This window comes from Orussus abietinus, unplaced genomic scaffold (genome assembly GCF_000612105.2).
Source record: "Orussus abietinus isolate OABI.00-Male unplaced genomic scaffold, Oabi_2.0 scaffold18, whole genome shotgun sequence".
Lineage (NCBI taxonomy): Eukaryota > Metazoa > Arthropoda > Insecta > Hymenoptera > Orussidae > Orussus > Orussus abietinus.
In genome coordinates, this window is record NW_019396011.1 from 89,170 (window position 1) to 108,039 (window position 18,870).

Consider the following 18,870-nt stretch of genomic DNA (forward strand, 5'->3'; position numbering starts at 1 on the left):
ACGGTCGATGGATTTTAATTCGACTCCGACCCCGACCCGAACTCGAAGAGGAACTGGGAGGAATCCGGGGAAATCGGCCCTTCGAGTGGACCGAGGATGGAGGACGGGTGGAGGGCGGGGTGCCATCTCACTTTCGGCTTTATATCGCCGTAAAACGCGGCTGCTCGGCTCGGATATATGCGCCCCGGGCTCCTAATGCGAGGGGAATTCGATTTCGCGGTATCCCCCTGTTCGCGATCGGCGATCGACGTTAAAGGGCGTCGGGTGGAAAATTCATTTCCGGGAGCGGAGGAGAGCCTGTTTTCCTCGGAACGTGCCTCGAGAAATTCCGAGCCCCGGCCTCGCGCGTCTATATCGTGGGTTAGGCTTACCATCGCGTAAACGCTTCGTTCTCCGGCTCGGCGGGGATCGAGGAACGTGGCGACGTCCTCCGAGTCCTCCGGAGATGGGGTTTTCCTTCCTCGGACTGAGATTTTCACTCCGACTCCGACCCGACTGAGACCGACGGACTTTGTTCTCCGGTGGGTCGCCCGCAATGTGAACATTCTTTCGTCCCTGGTATATGTTACGCATCCGTAAGGTCCATTGTTTCGTTTTGTTTAGTCCAACGTCCGTTATAAATCTAAGCGATGGTGCTACGTAAAGCATAACGTTACTTAACGTTAACTAGCTAATTGACGTTATCGGTTAGTCGTCAATCGCATATTTATTCATTTAGAATCCATCCTTAACTACGGTAGTCGAGATACATTTTTCCGCGAGAGGGTCCGATGCCTCTGGACGAAGAAACGTCCGATTATGTACATACAAGGTATATCGTCGTCAACTCGTGGCATTTCCTCCACCCGTCATGACTTCTTTCAGCCAGTGCAGGAACGTCTTCAGCATTTCCGTCCTGTGGTTGCCGCGCTGGTATCTGTAGTGGCCCTCTTCGTTCTGCCTCTTCTTGATGAACTTGATTCTCTTCAGAATCGGATTATTCACCTGGTATCCGTATTTGTCGATGTCCTCGTCGTCTTCTCCAGCTCCTTCTTCCGGTATTTTGCCTCTATTCCAGCTCCCAATTTTCCTCTTGTGGCCGTCCATCAGGGTGTACACGTCGGTCGGCTCCGATTCCATCAGTTCGTCTAAAGCGTCCAGGACCACCTCTACTTTTTTATTTCCTGGAACCTCGTTGATCGAAATCAATTTTCTAATCGGATCCAAATTTTCTGATTTCCGGCTCGATTCGTTCCCTTTCGTAGCGCTCCAATTTTTCCCTGATTTCTCCTCGTTTCTTATTTCGAGTGGCTTGTCGTGCTCTCGCAGCGAATTCCTAGAGTGCTTTTGGACTTTGTCGTTGCTTTCAAAATTGATCCGCACGTCGTCCTGGGATCCCTCGCTCTCGGAAGAAGGTCTCGAAAAATCCTCGCCAAGGTTTAAGGACAAGTTGTATTTTTTCGCGAAACCCTCGATAGACATGCCGGAGAGTTTCGGGGGCGGCGACCGCTTCTTCGATTTTTTGAACAATTGCAGATAATTCTTTTTTTCGTAAATCGGTCGAGTGGTAGACCTCGAGGTTCGTTTTTTGGGCCGGGTGCTGTCGCTTTCCTGGATTTCTCTGGATTCCTTATCCCCGCTTCCCCGTTCTTCGGATTTTCGTGATTTTGAGAAATTTTCCCCGCTCGAGAAGCTTTCTTCGCTCAACTGACGGCGTCTCTTTTCTTGTACGATGTTTCCGTTTTTCGGAACGCAACAGGGACACTTTTCGTTGATAATCCGATCGCAAAACCGAGCCGAGAGCGACAGAGCAAACGATCCATCTTTTAGCTTTGTAATTACCAATGGCAGCCTTACCCCATCTCCGATATAATAGAGATCCGTATTTTCGAAATCCGAGATTTCGTCGGCAACGAGATCTCGATTTTGAGGCGCGATTCTGCCCAGGAAGGGAAGATGCTCGAACCGAGGAGTTTGAATTAATTCTGACAAAACCGAATCGTCGTTGGATACTTTATATCCACTTCCAAAAGAATTCAGGACCTTCGATTTTGACTTGACATTTCCCAGTTTCTTGTCTGTCGCTGACTCCAAGTTCTCATTATTATCGGACCGAGGATAAAATTCTTCCGCATTTCCAATTTCCATTGTAATTTCATCCGGTCGAGGCGTGATCAGTTGATTGAAATTTTTTTCGAATAATTCTTCATCTGGTTGCACCGCTTCTTTAACCGTTGAAACCTCGAAATGGATGGCCGACTCCTCGGGAGTTTCTTCAACGCGTTCGAAGTTTCTCTCGAGGGACTTTAAATTTTCGACTCTGTTTCGAATTTGCGATAACAATTCCTCTTCGTAATTACCTTCTTCTACGGATTCTCTAATTTGAGGTTGCGAAAGAATTTCGTCAACCTTCGAATCATCATAACTTGCTGAATCTTCGGATACGACCTCGTATACAGGTGCTTTTTTCACCTCGTCAACGTTTTTGGTAAACTCCAATTTTTTCTCTACTCCAGATTTCGGTGATAATAGAAGATCCTCTTCCATCGGCGGAGCTGATAATGACTGCTCTTTGATTACGTATTCCTTGCGGGTTCCCATAACGTAATCATTTTCATTATTATCAACATCTTCGGTTGACTCCCCGAGAAGCATGTAATCTTCCGGTCGTGGACTTTTCAAGATTTCCTTGTAAGGAATTATATGCGGCCTGGAAGCACTCGGAAAGCGTTCTTTGGAAGTTTTCTCTAAAGTCAAAGTCAACTTTTCAACAGTTTCCGAACTAACATCCGGCAATTTCGTATCAAAATCATCGGAGTTTCCTTGCACGCTTTTAAGAAATTTTTGCAATTCCGCGTCCTGTAGTTTATTCTTCCACTTTTCTGTCATTTTATTTCCAAATTTGTTAGTACCTAATGTCAAGGCGGAATTTTCAGGCAATCCTCCTAGCAAGGTTTTTTGCGACATCCATTCTCCCGACCTAAATTGATGCTCTTCGATCGGGACAATCGGCATCAACTTGTACCCCGTTCTCCAAGGACTCTGCAAAACCTGCGAGGGAGGAGTAACTCGCAAAATAGGAAATTTTCGCAGACATTCCTTAAGAGTTGTTTCCGACAGGAGAGGAGACTCGATGACGGTTTCTTCGCTGGCGAATAGCAATTTTGATCCCAAGTCATCCATGCCCTCCAACCTCTTCAGGGTCTGGCTAATTCCGCTTTCCTTAGTTTTTCCTAATTTTTCCCTCTTCAGCGCAGCTTCCTGCAGTTTCTTCTTCCACTCCTCCTCTTCCTCGTTCTTCGACCTCCCCAGAACCTTTCCAGGGACTCCCAACGTATATTTACTGAGTGATTCGGAAGATTTGATTTGCCCTTCCCGAAGAGGAACAATAGGCACGACTCGCTGGTCCATTTTCTTCGAATTTTTCCAGACCTCCGCTGAAGAAGCAACTTGCAGTATCGGGAACTTTCTCAGACATTCGTGGAAAGCGTCTTGAAGGACGCGAGGCGATTGCAAGGGATTTTCACTCGAGACCATCAGTTTGGATCCATTGTCATCGACATTTTCCTTAATCGTCATCTGCATTTGGTCGCTCTTGCTGAATCCCGTTTTCTCCTGCTCGAGGCGCTGCTTCTTCAGGGTCGAGAAGTAAGTTTCCTTCTTCCAGTCCCTGTCCTCATTCCTGGACGGAAGCGTCACTTCCGACTTAGGAAGGGCCTTTCCAGGTTTCTTCCCCAGCAAGGTGTGTTTTGCGATCCACTCTTCAGATTTGAACTGGTGTTTCTCTTCGGGAATTACTGGCACGGCATGAAATCCTGTCACTTTCGGCTTCTTTGGCAGGATCCTCGGAAGCTCCATCAATTTATCCGGCTGATCATCGATTGCACTTCCGATGATCTCCCGAATCAAGGAGTCGTCTACAGGCTCGTCTTCGGGAATGTTGTAGTCCTGTAAGGTGGTCTTCAGGGTCTCCAGGACGACGTTCTCGATGATTGGATATTCCAGGGGGTTTTCGCTGGATCTGGATTGCCCGAGGATGTTCCACATCCCAGAATCCACGATTATGTTCCTCAACAACTGAGGAATTGTTCGCGGTTTGGGGTAGGTCCGAGGAGGAGGTAAAGTGATCTCTTCGACAACCCATTGTCCATCTCTAAGCTGATGCTCCTCAACCTTGATCGGCCCATTATCGGACTCACCTTTGATAAGGTCAAGGACGTTTTTTATTCCTGACCTGATAACACCGTCCGATAGTCTCTCGATGAAACCCTGACCAGAGTATCCTCTTATCAAAGACAGGACACTTCTTACAGAATCTACCAGCATGTTCTCCACTATCGGAAGAGCGAAGAGGTTCCTCAAGATAGGAAGGTGAAGGATATCTGGAAGAAGGTTTAGGATCCCAGCTCCTACCACCTCTTCGGATCCTGCGACTCGATTTTTCCCGATCTCTTTCTTAACATTCTCCGGCACGAATTCATTGAAAATGATCTTCAGGGCAGCTTCCAAGAGTCGTTGCTCTTCTTGCTCTTCCTTGGATGTGATTTTGGCTTGTTTCTTCATACCTTCACCGATCGAGGCAGCCTCCACTTCGGGTTCTTCTTCGAGGTCTATTTGAACGGGCTCCTTTGTTCCTTTGATTTTTGATGCCTGAAGTCGGATTTCATGACTCGGTGAACCCACCTTTAAAACCATTTTTCTGTGGTCAGCAGGAATTACGATATCAGGTTTTTGTGGAAGTCCATGAATCGTTTTATAAGCTTTCGCGGATTGTTTAGCTGAACTTAATTCAGCGGATTTTTTGTTAAATGCCTCGATCGCTTCGATCATTTCCATCAACTGCTTCTGATCAATAGTTCCCGTTTGAGCAGATTTTTGTCCTATCACAGATATCGTGCTTATAATCTTTAAAAACTGATCCAGATCGATTGTGTCCGTTTGAACGGGTTGCTTAATAATTTTTCCAATTTTCTGAATGATGTTCACAAGTTGTTCTCGATCAGCAGAGCTCTCTTCAATAGATTGTGGATTGATCTCTTCGATCATTTTCATCAGATAGAGCAAATGCTGCCGATCGATAGAATCAGGCTGAACAGGTTGCTTAGCGATTTGAACAATTGTTGGAGCTTCTGTTATTGTCTGCTCTTGATTAATCACACTTACAATCGGAGGCTTTTTCTCAGTTTTATGAATTATTGGAGGGGTTTTGTCAGTTACTACATGGGTTTCCACGATTTTCTGCCCCGGAGAACTTAATAGAATAGATTTCTTGTTCAATGCATCAATTGCTTCGATAATTTTCAACAATTGTTTCTGATCAAAGGAGCCACTTCGAGCCGATTTCTTCCCAATTGCACTAACCGTCTTTATAAATTTTAAAAGTTCATCGAGATCGATTGAATTCGCGTCAATAGGTTTCTTAACAATTGTACCAATGTCCTGAACAATGTTTACGAGCTCTTCTTGATCAACGGAACCTTCCTTAACCGATTTCGGATTGACTCCTTCAATTGACTTTATCAAATTTAATAATTGTCGCTGTGTAATAAAATCAATTTTAATCGGTTGTTTAGCGACTTCAATAATTGTTTCAGGGCTTTCCAAAACAGTTTCTTTGGGACCAACGGGTTTTAAAATTTTCGATTGCTTCGGAAGTTCAAGAATTATTTGTGACTCTTTCGTAGGTAGTTCTTTTTCAATTAAAGTTAATTCTGCAGATTTTTTGTTTAACGCGTCAATCGCTTCGATAATTTTCAACAGTTGCTTGTGATCGATAATTCCAGTTTGAGCAGATTCTTTTCCGATCGCACTGATCGTCTTTACACTTTTTAAGAGTTCATCAAGATCGACATTGTCCGAGTTAACAGGTCTCTTGACAATGTCGCCAATTTCCTGAACAATATTTACAAGTAGCTGTTGATCAGCAGAGTCCACTTCAACAGATTGTGGATTGACTTCCTCAAATATTTTTATGAAATTTAGTAATCGCTGTTGATTAACGGAATTAGATTGAATGGGTTGCTTGACGATTTCAACCATTTTTTCTACAACGGGAGGTTTCTCCTCAGGCTTGGGAATTTTAGAGATTTTCAAAACATGGTCCTGAGGATTAACTTCAAGTTTCTTTTCCACTTCGTCATCCGAGTGAGTGCTATCCACCATTTTCTGTTTCAGGATAATTGAATCAACCTGATTAGTTTTCTTGGCTATGTGATCAAGTAATTTAATAATCTCCAAGATTTGGCTCTGATCAATGATGCCAGTGTCAATTGACTTTTTCCCGATTTCGTCAATAATTTTAATAATATCTAAGGTCTGCTCCTGGTTTATCGAATCGGTAAGAATGGGCTTCTGAACGATTTCACTGATTCTCCGAATAATTCCCAGAAGCTGATCTTGGTCAATGGGGCCCATTTCCTCATTGATCTCATCGATTGTTTCAAAAATATCTAAAAGTTCTTGCTTATCCTTAGAATCTATTTCAAAGGGTTCCTGGTCGATCGTGACATGTTTAGGAGTTCCCAAAATGATTTTTTTGCGATCAACAGAAGTAACGATATCAGATTTCTTTAGTTCATCGGCAATCGCAAGAGGTATTTCCTTTCTCGAGTACGAGTCTTTGTCTTCAGGTTGAACAGGTTGTGTTTTAGCCAGGAAAGTTGATTTTTCGGTTGGATAATCACTAAAGTCATACGTTTCGGGTACAAACGAAGGACCCGTTTGCGCAATCATTTCGTCAGGTAGGAGTTCGTCTTTTATCACAGAGATCTGAGTTACGCTGGTGTTTTTTAGGATTTCTTCTTCTGGACGATTCGCGTCCTCTTCCGATGATCGATCTCCGACAACATGTTCAAGATCATCGTGCGTCAGGGTGGTTTCTTCTTCCGTTTCTTCGGACAGGTATTCAGGCATAGAAAGAGAACCGGAAACGTCTAATAATGGTACCTTGTAATGTTCTTTAGAAATCCCAGCGGAATACTGCACTTCCGGTGTTTGAGTTACCGACACTTGCGATTTAAATAATTCATCACTTTTCATTAAAGTTTCGGGATGTTCAGCAACCACATGGAGCACCTTTTCAGGTTGCTTTTCGCTAACTAAAGCGACCCTTCCAGGACCCAAGTCCGATACATCTTCGGCAACCGCCAAAGTCTTGGCTTGAGATTCCTCTTCAATTTCCGATTTTAGATCGTGTAGATTCAACGTATCAGGGCTGTCGTAAACTTCGCCTGAATTTTCAACGTCATTTTCTGCGTATTCTGAACCGAAGGTGTAATGTTTCCCTTCGGGAATTGCAGGTTTATTCAACGGAACATTTTTGGTCTCGATTCTGTCCCCGATTTTTGGAAAGCTCGATTTTACTTTCGAATCGACCGATTCATCTTCAGCACTCGGGACATAAGACGCTTCTGCAACAATATCTTCATCTTTCGGGATACCTTCGTTGACTAAAGATTCGTTTTCAGTTGCTTCCAAAATTGGTTTACTTGGCTTTGATGGAACTGCTAATAATCTCGGGTTTTCGGGTAAAGTTTGTTTTTCCTTTGCGATGGCCTTCAGCTTATGCGAAATTTCGTCTGAAATGCCATCATCTACATCTGTCGCACCTTGATGAGTTTTCGGTTGTTGCCGAAGCAGAAGAGGTTTTTTCCGTTGAATCGCAGTCTTCGTCGAGTCTTCCACCGCTTGTACAATCTTCCGTTTTCCTTCTACTAAATCTTCAATGACATCTCGATCTTCAGGAACTAATTCTATTTCGGCCTCATCGAAGCCTTGAGGCCGCTCTTCGCCGGGTACCACTTCTTCGACAACTTCACCGGAAGATTCACCGTCATACAATGAAGACTCATAACTTGGGAAACCTTTCTCAGCCGATAATATATCTCCTTGGACGTGACCAAAATCATTAAACCGTCCTTCGTTGGTATCGGAACGGTCGTCCGTCTTTAGCTTCCTCGAGGCATCAAAGACCGAGGACAACGTCGAATCTCTTCCTGTTCCCGTGTTTTCGTTTCCGGGTTTGGCCGTTGGACGAGTTTTATTAGTAAATACCTTCTGCGAGGTGGGAGGCAAGTACAGATATTCCTCGGAAGGCAATTCTTTCGTAGATGCCGATCGATCTTCGTGAACGTCGAAGTAATCCTCTGGAGGATGCGCATCGACTTCTTCTTGGTCGTCGTAATCCTGGTCTGCACGAAGCACATCTTCGGGCTTGTTTTCATGGTCTTCGTGGTACTTGGGTAAAATCGTGGGATTCCCGTAACCTAATTGTTGTCCATAATTTGCAGGGTAATGTCCCCGATGCGCGCCCGGTGGGATCGGAATATGTCCGCGAAAATTGTAATAAGGCGGGGGGAACTGGCCGTAATCATACGCTCCATACACACGATCCCCAACAATAGGGTAATTATTGTATTTAACGTTATACGAAGTCAATCCAGGCAGGTAGTACTCGGTACTTACATCCGCGGATTCTTCGTCATCACTCGAATCATCCAAACTACCAGCAGGCAGTACCAAACCTTGACCACCGTGACCAAACTTGGGTTTCGAAAGCGAAGATGCCACGACGTCCGCTTTCAATTTATCATCCAATTTCGGTGACGAAGTTATGCCCAGGTAATAAGTTGGAGAAATGTCATCCACCTCCTCGTAATCTATCGGAGCCTTTAGGTGATCGACTAATTTCTCCTCTTTTCCTTCGTCTCGTTCACTAGCCGGAGGTTCTTCCAGGGGAATCGAGGCAGACTCGTCTTCTCGATATCCTGGAATCTCCTCGATATCCTGCGACGAAGTATCCTCGCCATCGGCGGAACTTTGCTCGATAAAGGCATTTTTGGTAGGGTGTTCGACAATGGTCATGGGGTTCTTTGATAACGCGACCCCCTTATCGTCGGGTGAATGTGGCAACACCTTTTTTGAAGTGTCGTGGACCTGGGTCCGATCTTGGTCCGATGACATTTTAGAAGGTAGATCGTGGTCTCCATAATCGAAACGACTCGATTTTTGCAACTCTTCCTCTAGAGGAGGGCATTTGTAGTTAAGATCCACCGTTAGAGGACTCCGAAGCTGTTCGTTTTGCAGACCTCGCATGGGAACGTACGACTGGGTTTGGTATGCACCTTGCGGAGAGAACTGCGGACCGGATGTTCCCGAAGAAATCAAGGGAAGTCGCATTTTCGTGGGCGTGCCATCGTACGGATTAAAAAACACATTTTGAGGAACATTACCATAATCGTTCCGCGGAGCACCGTCGAAGGGGACTTGGCCTACTAAAACTTGAGTCGGCATTCCTGATACAATTTGCTGGCCCAAGTTAATCACGTCATTTGCGTCATGCGGAATTCCTATCGCTTCGTCATTGTCGCTCATTCCCAAAATGTTGAAATTGCCCTCCGAGTCTGGAAGAACCTTTCTCAAGGCACACCTCGTAGCCAACTCTGGATCATTTTCGCAGTCCTCCTCGTGACAGTAACAAACGTAGTTTCTTTTTTTATAAGCCTTCATCCTCTCCATCTCTTTGCCCACCAGCGATATAAATTCCTTGGGCTTCAAATTGGAGCCCGATATCGTTTTTAGGATCTTCTTCCGCTTCGTCCTCGGGTTCCTGATGGTGGCCAGCCGAACGAACCTCTGCACTTCGCCGGAATGATTTTTCGAGGTGGTTTCTTCGGTATCTTCGGCATCTTCGGCTCTGACCAACCTGATTTCTGGATCCCGATGGTCGTCTATTTTCCTCCTTCCTTCGTTCGTCATTGCCACGCGTGGAGTTTTCTCTTCCTCGAATAGACGCGGGATTTGGGCATCCGCGTTGTCCAAAATGTTTCGGGTCTCTTCGGGTTCCCAGGATAATTTCACTTTACGAGTCGGTGTTTCGGACTTGCCGCGTTTATTCTTGCGGTGCACCTCCACGATCTCTCCTTCTTCTTTCTCGTTTTGGGCAACGGGTACGAGGAGGACCATTGACCTCTTCCCTCTGCTTGCGGATTCATTTTCTCCGCTCGCAAAATCCAACAAATTTTCCGAGTCCGGGAGCCTGTGTAAGAATTTAAAACGTCTATAATTGATTTTCAATAGAAGGAAAAAAGAAAAAACGATACTTTTACAAATCGCCAGCAAAGTGGATGGCACTTTTATATTCAATTCGAAAATGTCCATAAGTACTATAATTTAATAATTAATATCGAAGTTGGTAAGTTCTTTTGTATTTGGCAGGAATAAGGTTTCCTGGAAACTATTGCCATGTGCTCGTAACTCTTTTCAAGAGATAGGATTGCCAAAACGCTTCTTTGAATGTATCGAAACAATGAGCACACTTCGATTCCGCCTTATCGATTGTTATTGCAACCCCAAAATTATTCGACGAACGGGAGACGATCAGCTTAAGCGACACTTTTTACGGGAATTCTTATGAAGTGACTGCGATATATGGTTAAAAAAAAATGAAAGGATGGCATAATTTCCCAATTACGCGACATCGACATTAGAGAGCATAATTTTACTAAAACTAATTGCATCAAATTCTCCGAATCTTTTAAGATGGTATTTCGAATTTGCATTCTTTTTTAATCGGTATCTGAAATATGCAAATTTTCGGTGTTTTTCTTTTAGTCGAACAATCGGTCAGTAAGTAACGTTGGGGTTGCTGACATCGATACTTCGTGACATACTTATTGCCTTATGAGTAACATATTTAAAACGAAGACAAAGGAACGCAAAGAACTCGATGATGAATTCTCTCTGGAATTTGGCGCAGTATTTCTTATCGCAACTATAATTTCATTAATTTTTCCTTTTCTTCGAGAATTAATTTGCATGAAATAGTTAATGAATTTCCGACTTACCCAGAAGGCCGATCGACCGAGAACCGAATATCAGGACCAGGGTCAAGATTCTCGGAATAACTCGGCACAAAAAGCGCGTACAGAATAAAAATAATTCGACAGACTTCCATTTTTAATGCCGCCTTAAAATCATTTTTCGACAAAATTTCAGATAAAATTAATCGGGGGCATCACCGGCTCGACGCTTCCGAAAAACTCGATACCGCGATACAGAAGTCCAGATAGGAAACGTTAACACTGGGATGGAATTTTGTACAAAATCCTAATTCTTGAAGATTCTACTTTCGCCCCGACAGTTTCCCTGGACACTTGAAAAGAATGGAAAAATGGTCAACGTCCCCGCACTCCCGTCCTCGCGGACGCTCGAAATTGGCGTCGAAATCGGCGTCGAAATCGGCGTCGAAATCCTTAATCCGGTGACACCGTCCCGTTGAAGGCTTCCCTTTTATAACGTCGCACGATCGACGCGAAGCGCATCGGATCAGGGTCGTCCTGATACTGCGAAAATTTCAGCAAGGTATGTATCTACATCCGCGAGGTGGAAGTGCGAGGTGACTTAGCGTTGCATCGTTGCGAAAGACTCGGTCTTACGAAATCTGTATACAGGTCCGAGTCGGGCCACCCTTCCGATAGATCGGGGATACACACTAAATAAGGAAACGCGGGTCATCGTGACCGACATCCACGCATAAACAAGAAAAGTACTCTCGACGCGTTCCTCGTTATTATCCGCGACACGCGAAATGTTTTCCGAAAACAAGGTGTCTTCTTCTTCTCCTCCAGGACTCCTCTCGCCGAGCCGCAATATTTGTCCACGCTTGCGTTTTTAAACCAACGCAAAAGGAGACGCTAGAACGACGGTCGTCGCGTTTTCGAAATAGACGCGGTTGCGATATCGCGTTTACAAAACTCCGACAGATAGCGGGATGGTTCTCGGGAATCGAAACCGGCAACTCTACGCTTACACAATTTATTTCACGGAGCGGTTATTCTTGTATTTCGTGGGTGCATCGTACATATATTCCCTTGACTAGACGATCCGTAAACGAAGCGGTTCCTGTCGGAACCCTTCGGAGCGGAAGCGAGCCTACGATCAATCGCAATTAGAAGTTGAATTCTCGTTACGTAACGGTCGCGGTACAAGTGGATATATCTCCGGAGACGTCGGATCACCATGCACGGTTTAGTCGGAGTTAAGGAAAAGTGCCACGATAGAGATACAAGTTAACCGGTTAATGACGATTAATACTTCCGCAATCGTTTACCGACCCGTTATCCGTTTATTGTTATCTTACATCGGAACATGAAGTTACCACTTAGCTTGCACCCTATCACATATATACACATCGCACCACTCGTATCAATATGTACAGTTTATAGATAAAAAAAATCTTCTATATTATACAGTTACGCTAAGGACATTCGTCATTGTGGAAGATTAGGTTCACTGCCGGCTCGAATGAATTTTTTCGAGACGCCCGCGGCGTTTCCCTCGAATCCGTCGGGGTCGAAGAGAGGCTCGTTCGGGCAAATGTTGTTAAGACTAACAGCACTGTTAGAGAATATTGCCATACTGGGGCCAGGTTTGTTAGCATCCGCATCGTTATTCTCCTTTTCACGGTTCCGATTCGACGAGTCCTTGTTATCCTGCGAGTGCACGTGCGAGCCCAACAAATCGCACGCGCGTCCGAGGATAACTAGACTGATCAAAATACGGAGGGAAAGAAGTATGAGGTACGCCAGGACTAAGAGTATTAAATTCGCAGGTTTTGCGGACGGAGAGAGCGTTGCGCATAAAACGCGACCCATGGCCACGCCCAGAGGAAGAGGTATAAAGCCCATTCGACGTGCCACCAGGTCGGAAGGATCCGAAAATGCGGTTTCCTGCCTTGTCTGGGCCATGTCGTACGCCAGACTTACCGTATAATCTCTGTATACCGTGGAGCTCAACTCGTTGAAGCGAGTGATGAAGGCATGCTTCACCTGTGGAGGAAAATAATCGATGCTGGTTCGGTTGGCTCGTAAATTTACTGCCACGCCGAGACTTATCGCAGCTAGACTGATTTCCGTTGCATTTTTTACATTGGCAATTACTCCTTATCGTGCGGATAACTTCTGTACTAACCCAGTCAACGAGAACTTCTGCTAACAATAGAAATATGCAGTCTGGTAAGAGAACTGCAAGCCGATCTGCACGCCAGGCGTATTCCTTCATTGTTTGCAAGCTGACGGCGAGAAGTAACATCATGAGATGAAATCGTTCCCGGACGTCGTTGCACGACAATTGGAACAAATTGTTTTTGTCGAACTTCTTGAAGACGGAACCTTTCAATTCGACAAACTGAAAAGGGGAGCGTTGTTTTTATATGACAATTTTATCACGGACGTATTTTTATGCAACTTACATTGTTTGACATCATTATGGTGAGAAGAGCTTTGTTACTGCTATTTATCGCTACGTTCAATGTAGTTGCTTGAAACAGCACTAGGATACTGTGCAACACTTTTAGAAAATAGTTAAGAAAAATATCCTAATAAGAATCAGCTCGATTGTAAATAAGAATTGCATATTATACGTTGATTTAAGGATACGGACATATGCCAGTGCAAACAACAAATGCGGTAGAGTGCCAAGATGTTGCGAATGACTGGACTGAGAACGTGTTCGTGGTTCCGTAGCAGTCCATAACAACGCATCGATCGTATCTTGTCCAAAGGCACTAAATAGTCGGTCTCCGACTTCTAGCATGTTGTAGAATATATACAATTTTATGATCGATTGACTTTTCACTAAGTGATACATCATGGATGTATCGACTTTCAACGTAGCTGCCCAGCATCCGATTACGACCACTCCTTTCAAGAGGTCGCATACTTCTGCAGGTCTTAAAATTCGTTCGCCCTTCTTACCACGCAATTTTTTACCTCTGAAAAATGTATTAAATGACTTCCTTGCTTAATCGTGTCATGTTCGATTATCTCATTTAATGCTTACCTGAAGCAATGTTTAAGAGGTCTTGTAATAACTGCCCAAAGAGCCAAAAGAAACCTCAGGGGCAGAAAAGTATAGACGAACAGAAAAGAATCGGCACACTGAAAACAGATCGTCCCACTTTTCAATTCTTGCCTCCTGCTCCACGATAAGTATAATTGGGGGCGAAACGGTGGCTTACTTGGAAAAATCCATATGCCATGAACTTTTCTACTTCTCTGGGGATTTTCATAAACGAGTAGATCTTTTCCCTCCTCGCGGAATATCGTTCCTCGTCGTGCTCCAACTGATAACCTCGAGTCAATTCCGTCCAGAGAAATTGACTCAAGGAAATCCCTACAAGCGTGTCAACCCTCGATGAACGAAGATACGTAAATACAAAATCACCAGAGTTTGAATAAACAAAATTTCTTAATTATAAGCTAATATAAAATATTATTATCGCTATAAAATTGTCATCGTGATATTCGATAGAAAATCATCGCAAGGACACGTCTGTCACCGACGGCACTTCAAAATCAAAGACAAAATTACGTCTTAACAATGAATTCGCAACTTCAATACGGTGCCAACATACCGTTGTTGATGTCACGTTTATTTGCTGAGATTTCTTTTTCCAAAGGCTTGGAATGGCCTTGTTGAGGATCGACATCTTCGACCCGACTTCCATGGTGCTTTGGAGACTTGCCGGTGCCGCGAAATCGAATGTGTCTTTTGTCAAAGTGACCGCCGTCGAGTCTGTCGTCCTCGTTGCTCATCGTGAGAGCTTTGGAATTTCTTTTCGGAACAGCGAAGCGCCTCTCATAACCTCAAATCCAACAGCTGTTTGGGCTCCATGCAAACACTCGTCCGGGTCCTTCCCTCTCTCCTAGGCGAGGCCCGAGGTGGTTCTCCTTTCCATCCCACGAAGGACTCGAGAACAGAGACGAGTCGGGAGATCGCTCACGGGCAGGGTCGCGCGATCTGAATTGCGGCTGATTGCGGTCCAACTTAGGGAACTAACTCATCTCTGCTCACAACTTCTCTCCGAGTTGGGCCGCCATTGGCAGCCATTGGGGGCAAGTGCGTGAGCCGCCTGCATGCTCCACCGAAGGCAGCACAGGACCCTGTCAGAGATGAGTTGGGAGATTGCTCACGGGCAGGGTCGCGCGATCGCATCGTGTGCTCATCTCGCTCATCAACTCATCTCTAGGGTAACTCGTAAATTATTTCTATCAATAACGATACACGAGTTTTCCCTCTACAGAATTTCACTTTTCCTGCATGCCAAGACGTCGCGCCATTGGCTGAGCGTGTGTCCAATTGCATGCCCTGTCCGCCGTTAGCACGAACCCCGTCGAATCGGCCGACACTTTCCGTTAGAGCTACCTTCCGTCTCGGCGTTCGCGTTTCCGTATTCTTTTTAGTGGGATTTTTCAATTCGAGATCTACGGAGTAGCGTAAAGGATTCCAGAGTCATCGCGATTGTAGGTCCATGTTGAGACGATGCGGTAAGAAATTTTAAGATTTCCAGGGTATCAGCGGAGTAAAGGCACAGAGATCGATCGATCAATAAGTGAGTATTCTTTGAGCGATCGAAACTATTTGTGCCGCATCTTGACATCGACGAGGACGTCGTTCCTCGAGATACGGATAACGTTTTTGCCACGCAATTCGAATCGATGTTCCGCGGGAAATCTCCACCCGGCATTCCTTGCGAGGAGAAAAAGAACGGGAAAGGATCCGGGAACTTTCTCCGAAAGTGAAATCTTCGATAATGAGAAAGTCAAGATTGTCGCAAAGATACATTCCTGGAACGAGATGAATTCGCGTGTGGTAAGAATTGCAGCCTTCGAATATTTTCCACTGCCACTGCACGTCTGTAATCCATTGGAACGCGTATGATCTTGTAACATCCGGCGAAAGCGGCTCGAAGGCAGAAAAAATGCAGTCTGGAAGTCGGAGAAAGTCGCAGGAGTTCGGATCCCGTTTATTATAAATTATTCTATCCGGCGATCGATACCACTCGAAGACATAAGAAAACGACTTGTCCGTGGCTTCGTCGCGAATGAAATTTTGTCGGATTTATCAACGATATCGGCCAAGCGAAAGTAAACGAGCGACTCGATACGACATTGTATTTAATTGTAAAGAAATTGTCACGCGAACGATCGACTCGTGGAGGGTCGAATGAGCATCGCGTGGCCGTTGAAAGACAAATTTGATAAAGGAGGGGTCACAGGTCACTGTCAGCCAGATAAGTTCAGATAAGTTAAAGAACTGTCGTCCTTGCCCGAAGTCGCGTGCACTTTATTTGACCGATTGACGAGTGCCGTTTGTTTAATCGCGCTAAAAATGACGAGGACTATAATCTACCTTCTCTTTGGCATAGGTTGACTCAGAGAACGCGATCGCATTGCCGCACGAGTCAGGGAACTCGAGGGAACCGACGTATCGGCGACAAGAGCGAATAAATCAACCTCGAGCCGAGAGAAATGGAATTGCAGCAATGCAAGCCTCAAGGTTCGCAAACGGTAAGCGGTAGCCGGGATTGTACGACGTTCCGGAGAACGGAAATTTAACGTCGCTCAGGCCCCGGACGTGGGAGTGATAATAAATCCAGTCCGATGAATAAATTGAAATTACCGTATCGATTAAGGCTAAGCGGACGTTGCTCGCGGACCAAGGCTTCGAACTCGGGTCGAGCCTGGCCTCGCGGTTAAAAGCTGAAAAATAAAGAAAAAGAGCAAATGGACCGAAGGTGGAACACGGGAATGAGAAATGAAACGAGCGATCTGGATGAAATCGGGGATACCGCGGGCCGATCTGCCCCTTCCCCGGAGTGAAAGGCTCTTTCCGAAAGAGAAAGGAAGAAGTTCCCTGCGCGTGACACGAGTACGTATCGAAACTGCAGGGGCATGGCCAAGTTGTCGCGACGAGTCTCGAGAAGAGGGTCCCGGGCTTCAAAAAGACTGGCTACTCCCATTTCGCCGGAAACTTCGCCCGCGGATTGCTCCGAGACTTGGACTCCAGGATTTTCTCCGGACCCAGGAACCTCTCGGAAATTTCAGCTCTTGCGGGGAAGTTCGCCAATTTTTCCCGAGGAAAGGATCGACAGCTGCCTCCCGATGTCGCTCTCATACGTGACCATCGAGGGCAAAGTGGGCGACAAGCTCGACGAGATCTTCAAAGTGAAGCGCAGCTTCCTCAGAGTCCATCCCGGCGAGTGTTTGGTGCCTCCTCAGTTTGTCTTCTATGGGAAAAGGATCCGGGATCTGGAGGTGCGCCAGGACGACGTTTGGCTGGTTTCTTACCCGCGAACCGGTGAGTCGAACTTGACAAAATTGGAAAGAGTTAGGTCAAGTTTCCATTTAAACTCTGCATTTACGTAATTGCAGGCAGCCACTGGGCGCAAGAAATGGTCTGGTGCATCGGGAACGACTGCGACTTTGAGAAGACCAACACCCCATTGATCATACGAAACCCGCTCCTCGAGTATGTCGGAATTTTCCGAATTTCATGATTTTTATAACGGTTTTATCATTTTATATACGCGAATCACGTGGCGTAGAGCCGTGCATTTAAAATCGTAGTTCGAGCGGCAATCCATCATATTTATATGTCATTTCTTTGGTAACGGAACCAAGACGCGTACGATCGATAATCGTTTATTGCTCCAGGTCATCGGCTTTACTGGTTACCGGTGGACACACGGAATGGTTTTCAAAACTCGGCGACTCCGTCGACAACGTCGAGAAGGCGCAGAGCCCGCGTTACATCAAGTCCCATTTGCCATGGGATTTACTTCCCAGGCAGCTTCACGAGAAGAAACCAAAGGTGAAGCCCCCACCCCCACTTTGTGACGTGTAACGAGATGAACTGGTTCATTGCTCGCAATTTAAACGATCCGCGGACCTCGACGTAAAGAGCGATTGCCGATTACGCAAGGGAATTCCGCGATGGCGGGATAAATCCCTCTTAAGAGTGTGCGTCGTGATAATTGTAATTATAGATAATTATCGATTCGTTACTTATGCGTCACGGCGTGAAAATCAGTTCCTGCCGGCCATTTCAAAAGAAATAACGAAGAGAACTAACTGCTTTGTATACGTCTCCGCACTATGTTTCAGATTATTTATATCACCAGAAACCCGAAAGACACGTGCGTCAGCTTCTACCATTACTGCAGATTATTTCACAACATTAAGGAAAACTTTGAAGACTTCGCGGAGTTGTTGTTAACGGACAATGGTAAGTATTACGCGAAGAATTAAATCGGAGCATGCTTAAAGGGCAACGTTTCGCGTTGACTCGTTGCAGCTCCGATGGGTCCATTTTGGAAACACGTCCTCAAATTTTGGGAAAACAGGAACCAGGAGAATATATTGTTCTTAACGTACGAAGAAATGACACAAGTGCGTATATTTTCCTCGATGCTTGTATAATGTTTTTCCGGAATCGTGGCGACGATTAGCCAGCCATTTAATCGTGATCGACTTTTAGGACCAGGCAGCGGCGATAAAGAGAGCCGCAAACTTTCTTGGCAAGCAGCTTTCCGAAGAACAATTGGCCGAACTCTGCGAGCACCTCAAGTTCTCCAACATGGCGGCGAATCCCGCCGTGAATTTGGAGCGCTTTCTGGAGTTGAGGAAGACGGAAGTCGAGGAGGATCCGGATATCAAGTTCATTCGAAAAGGAAAAGTGGGCGACTGGCATAATTACATGTCCGAGGAATTGATTCGCAGATTCGACGAGTGGACGGAGAACAATCTGAGAGGTACCGGACTCTCCTTCGGCTTGGACGATCCGCACGAGGAGTGAACCGAATATCTTAATCGTCAACTTCGCATAAGCGTACCTGCTAACGTTAACGTTAATTTTAGTCGCTCCGTGTCTTGCTCGCACATAAAATGTACCCGTACCGATACTCTTAAGTATCCTACCGAAGTGTATTATATTACAGCCTGAAACGACCGAATCTCTCCGGGTGTCCAGTAAACTGAAATCCGCTCGTTTACGTTTAATAAGTGCATAAACGAGTCTCCGGGAAAATCCTTGAGCAATGAAAGGTACACC

General features: G+C 45.4%; 3 protein-coding genes across 7 annotated transcripts; 1 reads left to right on the forward strand and 2 right to left on the reverse strand.

The window, feature by feature from the left end:
* Window positions 1-585: 585 nt before the first annotated feature.
* On the reverse strand, window positions 586-11,641 carry LOC105700344. The gene is made up of 2 exons (XM_012426107.2): window positions 10,824-11,641; window positions 586-10,015 (listed from the first exon to the last, which is right to left on the reverse strand). Exons 1-2 carry the CDS (start codon window positions 10,931-10,933, stop codon window positions 823-825), a joined length of 9,303 nt encoding a protein of 3,100 aa, XP_012281530.1. The 5' UTR covers window positions 10,934-11,641; the 3' UTR covers window positions 586-822.
* A 138-nt stretch (window positions 11,642-11,779) lies between these two features.
* LOC105700345 (protein TAPT1 homolog) lies at window positions 11,780-14,850 on the reverse strand. Its single transcript, XM_012426108.2, has 7 exons — window positions 14,393-14,850; window positions 13,997-14,151; window positions 13,819-13,916; window positions 13,416-13,750; window positions 13,229-13,326; window positions 12,949-13,164; window positions 11,780-12,806 (listed from the first exon to the last, which is right to left on the reverse strand). The coding sequence occupies exons 1-7, from the start codon at window positions 14,571-14,573 to the stop codon at window positions 12,249-12,251; spliced, it is 1,641 nt and encodes a 546-aa protein (XP_012281531.1). The 5' UTR covers window positions 14,574-14,850; the 3' UTR covers window positions 11,780-12,248.
* A 385-nt stretch (window positions 14,851-15,235) lies between these two features.
* LOC105700374 (sulfotransferase family cytosolic 1B member 1) lies at window positions 15,236-18,799 on the forward strand. 5 transcript variants are annotated; one of them, XM_012426167.2, is made up of 7 exons: window positions 15,236-15,305; window positions 16,187-17,118; window positions 17,193-17,289; window positions 17,475-17,631; window positions 17,925-18,045; window positions 18,115-18,209; window positions 18,298-18,799. In XM_012426167.2, exons 2-7 carry the CDS (start codon window positions 16,713-16,715, stop codon window positions 18,613-18,615), a joined length of 1,194 nt encoding a protein of 397 aa, XP_012281590.1. In that variant the 5' UTR covers window positions 15,236-15,305; window positions 16,187-16,712; the 3' UTR covers window positions 18,616-18,799. The 5 variants fall into 5 exon arrangements, with proteins under 5 accessions (XP_012281590.1, XP_012281588.1, XP_012281587.1 ...); XM_012426165.2 differs by having other exon boundaries at window positions 15,242-16,328; window positions 16,709-17,118; XM_012426164.2 differs by having other exon boundaries at window positions 15,242-15,630.
* Window positions 18,800-18,870: the final 71 nt, after the last annotated feature.

Coding starts and splice junctions, on each gene's coding strand:
- LOC105700374 (XM_012426167.2), top strand. CDS start 16,713: ATGGCCAAGTTGTCGCGACGAGTCTCGAGAAGAGGGTCCCGGGCTTCA. Junction 17,119..17,192: donor GGTTTCTTACCCGCGAACCG/GTGAGTCGAACT, acceptor ACGTAATTGCAG/GCAGCCACTGGGCGCAAGAA. Junction 18,210..18,297: donor CGTACGAAGAAATGACACAA/GTGCGTATATTT, acceptor ATCGACTTTTAG/GACCAGGCAGCGGCGATAAA.
- LOC105700344 (XM_012426107.2), bottom strand. CDS start 10,933: ATGGAAGTCTGTCGAATTATTTTTATTCTGTACGCGCTTTTTGTGCCG. Junction 10,016..10,823: donor TCGGTCGATCGGCCTTCTGG/GTAAGTCGGAAA, acceptor ATTCTTACACAG/GCTCCCGGACTCGGAAAATT.
- LOC105700345 (XM_012426108.2), bottom strand. CDS start 14,573: ATGAGCAACGAGGACGACAGACTCGACGGCGGTCACTTTGACAAAAGA. Junction 14,152..14,392: donor TAAACGTGACATCAACAACG/GTATGTTGGCAC, acceptor ACACGCTTGTAG/GGATTTCCTTGAGTCAATTT. Junction 13,327..13,415: donor GTTTGCACTGGCATATGTCC/GTATCCTTAAAT, acceptor ATTTTCTAAAAG/TGTTGCACAGTATCCTAGTG.